This window comes from Platalea leucorodia, assembly GCF_965183815.1.
Source record: "Platalea leucorodia genome assembly, chromosome: 7".
Classification (NCBI taxonomy): Eukaryota; Metazoa; Chordata; class Aves; order Pelecaniformes; family Threskiornithidae; genus Platalea; species Platalea leucorodia.
This window is the reverse complement of record NC_138829.1, coordinates 53917999-53925065: the sequence shown is the minus strand read 5'-3', so window position 1 is coordinate 53925065 and position 7067 is coordinate 53917999. Positions and strand designations below refer to the sequence as shown.

Genomic DNA, 7067 nt, shown 5'->3' with positions numbered 1-7067 from the left:
CCATGCTGAAGAACGTTCATTTTCTACACCTTCTCTTCCAGACCATGAAATGCGGGAAGGCAACCTGGCAGGTTTTGCCGAGGTTGCCTCAGTGCAACCTTTTCCTAACGTTGGTTTGCAGATCAGCCCCTCATAAGCAGCCTCCTTTGCCTTCCCCATAGGCCACAGAAAAGGAACCATTGCTCTTTGGAGGTTTTCTTCTGTTTAAAGACAGGGCTGCTTCTTACCTGTGCCAGTTCAAGTACTGACTTTTTCTTCCTCCTTTCAGTAAAGTGGGGTGATTCACAAAATCTTCAGAAAGATAGCATTATACACAGTTTATAGTACAAAGGGGGGGGGGGAAGGTCAGATGAATGAGCATGAAGGAGATTTCTCCTGTGTCCTTTGGAGGAGGAGCAGAAAGATTGGGAATGGTATCTATGCACAGTAGGTGTCTGCCTTGACTACCTGACAATACATGGTCATTGCAAAGGTGAGTCCAAGAATCTAAGAGAAAAAAAAAAATCAGTAAGTAAAAAAACCGCTATTTATTGAAACAAAAAAAAAAAAGAGAGAAAAAGCATGCTTACACTGGTTTTGTTCACACACAGGAAGACACATCACACTGCTTTTCCTGCAGGTTCATGTCCTTGTTCTGTTCCTAGTTTCTGCCTGCCTTTTGTCCTTATCTGTATTGCTGTTTTACAGAATGAACAATGAGAGCATGGGAGAGTTGATTTCTCCACGAAAAGCAGCCACCAGATACTGGGAAGAGGTATACTGAAAAGAAATGTATGGATTTCTTTTGCTTGAAAATATTTTACAGTAGCAACCCACAGCTGTGGGGCTGTGTGGTTCTCTCTGTAGCTATTGCTTTGAAAGACAATCAGGTTCATCCCTGACCCAAAGGATGCTGCGGTTTACTTTACTGTACTTTACTTTTTCCAAGCGTATGCATGCACAGGTCCCTATGGGGGAATCACTGGAGACTGTCCATGCATTAATCAACCATCAGTGCCTCACCAACAATGTAGGTGTCTTTCTACTCAGCCTATTCAGGAGAAGCAGCAGGGAGGTGGTGGTTCTCCCATCCCAGCTACTGACCTGCTGCGCCGCCCCTGGGAGATTACTTCGTCAGAAAAGGGGATGGGGAAGAGAGTCTTACTTTCCCTCCAGCTGAAGTACTTACATCAATGTACTAAGTGGTCCTTTGCAACACCACTGTAACAACTGTCATTGAAAGAAGGTTTGCCAGGTAGAAATTTTTTGTATGAATTCTATTTTAAGCACTTAATTTGATGACTTCAAATTCAGTCTTTAAATAAATAGTAGTTCCTGTTAATGAGTACTTTGAAAGAGTACATGAATAACACACACACACTACTTTATAAATAAAGGGAAAAAAAATGGTTATAAAGCTGTTATCTTCTTCATTTCCCATTCTTCCACAGTGAAGGCTTTAGCGTGCTGTTTTATAGTAAGCACATGCCTTTTGAAGTATTCCCTGAACACTTCCTTCTACTTCCTAGCAAAGGAACACCTTCAGGGACAGCTGCATAATAAAACCTCGGTGGCTGAATTTGTTTTATAATTTTGAGCATGCATGATGAAGATGATTGTTCTGCTGCATGTCCTGTATATCCTTCAAGTTGTGTCACTGTATGATTCTAACTATAAGATTGTTAACATGAAAAACAAAAGCTGTCACGTGCTTAGGGCCAGAACAACATTGTAACAGCAACAATAGAGGGAGCCCAATTCATTTCAGGTTACAGCACATCAAAACTTTCATGATCAGTTAGATTCAATCACATGGTGCAGCTGGAAGACAGACTAAAAATCTTTTGTGTTCTGAGGTGTTTTCTCTGTATTTCACAGCATTTACTAGGAACATTAATTAGCATTTTTAAATTGTCTGAAGTGTTTTCTCCCATACAAACTAGTAATTTTCTGTCAGAAAGATAGTATTCTCTTAAATACGCTAAATATAATCAAGGTCTATGAGAAGGAATCTAACATGGGCTGCTGGGTTTTTGATGTATCTTTTAAGGAATCCCTAAATTCTGAGTAGATGCTCAAAAGCTGTTTTTTAAAATATAGTAATACATTAGCAACAGTCTTTTGTTGTCTCTCTGCCATATGATCATCCTGTGTTTATCTTTTTTCCTAAGCATATCTGCTTACTATACTGGAAAACAGAAACCAAAACTCTACTGAATTTGGGCCTATGAGGAGTCAGGCATTTGCATTAATAAGTTGCAGCTAATGCATGACATGTGAGAGAGTAAGATACATGCCATCCTGCCTAATCTGACATTAGTGGGAATATGAGTGGAACTCTGTTCCCAGGCTTGCTCTTGCTGCTGCTAGTGGTATACCATGCAAAATTTAAAAAAACACCCATGGGTTAATCTGGAGTTACATGGTATTAATTAGCTGAGCGATGCCATCCTTTCTGCTTATCTGTTGAGTGTGAGAGAGAGGTGGAGCTGGGAACTAAAGCTCCATCTTCACTGCATTCAGGAATGGGACTTTGGGCCATAAATGGAGGGCTGATACATAGCTGAAGCAGCCTGAGCTCCAGCACAGCTTTCACCTGTGTATCCTCAGGCCAGGGTTTGTGCCACTGGGGCTACGCTATGGCCACAGCCACGGCAAGCTGGATTAAAGACACAGGTACGTAAGAGTAAGAGACAAGGTACTGCGCTGATGACTGATTCTTCTCTGACCAAAGTTGTTATGCTGCAAATAACTACAGTTCAAAAATCTGATAGGCAAGTCTATGCCAACTTACCTTCTTAGTTTCCCTGCAATTAATAGAAAAGGAGCAGGGTTTTATTGGCAAGGTTGAGTAATGGTAACAACATCCCAACTTGTACCTTACCCTAGGACTGAGGATGGGGACGAAGAGTTAAGCTACCTTTAGGCTATCTTGAAGTTAGATATTTAGCCTAAGAGGATGGTCCTCTCTGGAGAATTACTGGACAAATACAGGTACTCTAAAAGGCAATTCACCCTACCCTGACTAGGCTTCTGTCTTTGGATGGCAGGGACTACCTCTCCACTGAGTCTAGTCTAAGCCTTAGATAAACCACTTGTAAAGTGCCTGGTCTTTGCAGTGCATCATAAAACAGAAAATGTGTGTGGTATTCCTAGCTCTGTACCTTGTACATAGTATTTTAACTAAATTAAAACACAAAAGACTTAAATCTTGCAGAGTTTTACTCTAACATGCAAAATTTGGACTTATTAAAACAGCCTTTGGGCAGAGTATATCTGGATCTATGGTTACTTATTTAGTTATGATTAATTAGGATTTGAAAATTGGTATTAAACTGTACCTGCACCATAGCTGTGCACAATGCAAAGATTCCCACTGCTAGTAAGTTTTCCTGGAGCCATATTTTCACTGTTTCATAGCAGGGCTAGAAAAAAACCGAGAGAATATTGTATTAGCCGTAAACACACAGCTCTACTGCCCTAGGAGTATACAGACAGAAAAGAGCCAGATCAGACTAAGCTGCTAGGTAGCCTGGATTATCATTTCCGCATTGGAGCAACTACCTTGTATTTCTGGGTTGAAGCTTGAACATGGAATACTAATTGTAATGACACAAAAAAGTGCACCTCCAAAATGCTGCGTGAGCACAGCTCCATCTAAATTGGGCCAGTAACAGTGGATTTGGGTCCTCTTTGCCCTCTAAAAACCAACCAGAAACACTTAGAACTTCAGAATGAGCCTTTCGTTTTCTCCATGTTTCAGGAAAACAAATATTTGTTATAATATATATATGTATATCAAACCCAAAAGTTCCACTGAGAGCTGTTCAGTAGCCACTCGTGCTGCACATGGACCCATTTCATACCATTTTTCCATAATTTCAAATTGCAGTATGGGCATTCCTCCATTATTTTTCTTCCTGCTTTAAATTCTGCAGTAGCTGTAACCTCATGTTCCTGGCCCAGTTTTGGGGAAGGTCGAATTGACCCAAGCGAAACCTTTCTTTAGCTAATGTGTAAATAATAAATAATGTCTGTAAGACAACCTTGTGCAAAAATTGTGCCCTCTGTCTTGTAAATGTACAGGGCCAAGAATCGTTCAGCCTTCGTTCAGTGGCTTTCACATATGTATAAAGGGAAAACTATTAATGCCCAGCAGAAGACATGGTGTTAACCTGCACTGATTCTCTTGGTACCCCGAATGAAACAGTAGAACTTTTAAGTCCTTGAATTCAAAATTTGACTTGGAGCTACTTGAGAGGTAGAAGGGAGCCATGTTTGGTTGGAACTCAGCTTCTGCCAGTGCCAATCAACGCATATGAAATCTCACTAGCAAGTGGCCCAGAGAGCTTTACTCATTGTCTTCACAAACCATTAGAACTAGCAAAACTTCCCTATAATTCCACTTCATCAGATGGCCTTACTCCACACCCCTCCTGGGTAACTGCGCTACCTGTAATTAGCACAAAGAATTGCTGAGCTAATTTCAGAGAAGAATTTAAGCTCTGTCTGCTCTGGTAAGATCTTGCTGAGGACATAGTAGGGAAATTATCCCATGGAGTTTTGAATTTGATTACAGGCAAGTGCAGAAACTCATTGCAAAAAAAGATGCTGCTGGCAATTCAGCGGAACAGTTCCCACTCTCCTGCTGTGCAGTGGAAGCCCCTGAACTAGGGTTCCTGTCAGGAGCGGAGCACTCCAGGAGGTGCTGAAGCCTTCAGCTTGTAAGGAAGCCTTCAGCTCGTAAGGAAGCCTTCAGCTCATAAAAATAATTAAATTGGCGGTTTCACTGGAGGTCAAAAGCCACAGGTCAACATGAGTCTTCTGAAACCACCTGATTAAAGATGAGTAAGGGTACAACATACCTTATCATCGGTATAGCCCTGCAAATGACTAGCTGCCTGCCCTTTACCTGGGTTGAGGTATATTGTGCGGTTGTATGATTGCAACAGCAGTGTTAAAGCTGCTGAGCTGCTGCTGGAGAGCTACTCACCGCTTTCCACCAGGTCCCTGGGGAATGGAGTCCACAGTTCTCACTGAATTCTAAGCAGCAGGAGTCCGGCACTCGGGTTGTATTGTACACTTCAAACCAGTCAGTGTAGTTGGAGACTCCACAGCATCTGAACTGGAAAAAGAAGAACCGAGGCAATACCGTAAGTATGATCTGTCACTGACTTCTGCTTGTTCTGACTTCTGCCTCCTGGAGCTGGACATTCAGTGCATTTTGATTACACCAGCAGAGGCTTGAAATTTTAAAGAAATACAGTATTTCCTCAGCTTTACCCACATAGACCCTTTCCCCCACTCTTTTATTGTGTTAAAATATGGTCTCGTATGTAGCTAACATCATTGATACAAGAAGCAAAGGCACCTATTTGCAGTGGCAGGACACTGCAGGAGCTGAAACAGGACAACCCCAGCCAAGTACTGAGTTAAGAGTTGATGGGACTGAGCAGGATTGTAACAATTGTTTGTCAGGAAAAAAAATATTTAAGATACAGGTACAGCACCCAGGAGATGAAGATACTGGGATCTCTATGGCACACTACTTCTGAAATCATGACTGAAGTTAACGGGCAAATTTCTCTCTAAGCTGTTAGTTACTGATCACCTTTGAAAGTCTTTGTCAGTCAGTAAAGTTATATTTCCTCCTCTTCTCTCTTTGGTGCAGTTCCTTAATGTTGTCATCTGATGCTGCTAAATAGTGGTGCTTTAAGCATCTGCATTAAGTGTCTGCATATGACAACACAGTGTACAATGACTATGCTAGTGCTAAGTCGGAAGGTTTGTTCAACTTTGGTAGCAGGATGAAAGGTATAGAAACTGTACATAACAGTCCAGGGAACAGCTCTGTGACCATCTTCCCCCTCTGGGAACTGGTATATTCCTGTGATACAAAATAAGCTAAGACTCATTACCATATAGATGTATACACCATCTGTCACTCCTATGCTAACTAAAAAGTATGAATTTGTCGGTAGTTAGACACTTTACCACTAATGAGCAAAACAAGACGACACTGGGCTGCAGAACTGCTCTCTGTTATTGGCAGTACTTCACACTTTTTCAAGGCTGTGCCAGCCACCTACTTAGCCTCAAAATGACTTGCCAAGATCTTATTTTTTACATGTAATTTTATATAAGCCTGTACAGTATTTTTCGCATCCCTAGCGAGACCATTCCTCTTGTTTCTGATAGACTCATAATCGTGCAGACATCTGCATCACCAGGACCAAGCACCTAATTCAGATCCTGATGTTTACACTGGCCTGAGGGAGAGTTTTCCCTATAAGTATAACGCTTGTAGAATCTATGGGCACAAAGGGCCGAGCGTTCAGGTCTTGTTGCACACATAAGATCTGCCATTCAAGACCAATAGAGGGCAGAGGTGTCACGCGTTGCCTCGCGTATCCCACGATGCTTCAAGCACTCACAGAAAGTAGTCCACGATAGAGACGTTTCAGTGCTCACAGCACTTTTTCTTCTGCCAAGCAAAAGTCAGAAATCTTTCCTGGACTAACATCTATCCCCTCAAGGTTCTGCTCAGAATTCTGATTTCATCCGTGCAGGAATCAATCCTTAGCTTGCAACTGTTTGATTTGTGAGTTTACAGGCTTCACTTTCTACAAACTGACTTGAAAGTAAAAAAAGTTTGTGACTTTCTTTTTTTCCTCTATGTTCCTGCACACAAGACAAGCTCTGTGCGTAACAGGTCTCAAAAGTGGATAGGAGCGGCAGGGAACACATGGCATGCATTTGAGGAAAGCTGGTTTATCTGGAAATCTAACAAGAAGGTCTTGCAGGCTGTCATCATTTGAGTCAGGAGGCAGCTCTTTGATAGACAGTGAGAAGTGACAGCTTGTAAATAGCAAGCCTTGAAAATGTGGCTCATCTGTGATGTAGAGAGTGTAACAGCAAGGGCTGAGACATTTGAGTGATGTTCTGGCCAAACACAAGTGACACAAGTTTGCATAAATCGGGACTAGACCCCTTCTCCCGATAACATGGCATGGCCGAGGGTGTCAAAGTCTGACAGACGAAGGAGATGAAGTATAGGTTTTGCAGTTAAGGGCTCCCTAACAGGTTGA

General features: G+C 42.0%; 1 protein-coding gene across 1 annotated transcript in view; it reads right to left on the bottom strand.

The window, feature by feature from the left end:
* Positions 1-417: 417 nt before the first annotated feature.
* TSPAN4 (tetraspanin 4) overlaps positions 418-7067 on the bottom strand; it is a gene marked incomplete at both ends in the record, with an annotated part of 200788 nt that continues 194138 nt past the window's right edge. Inside the window, 3 exons of the mRNA XM_082318322.1 lie at positions 418-486; positions 3321-3404; positions 4973-5104. Of these exons, the coding sequence (XP_082174448.1) occupies positions 418-486; positions 3321-3404; positions 4973-5104 (285 nt within the window). The remainder of the gene's footprint in view (positions 487-3320; positions 3405-4972; positions 5105-7067) is intronic.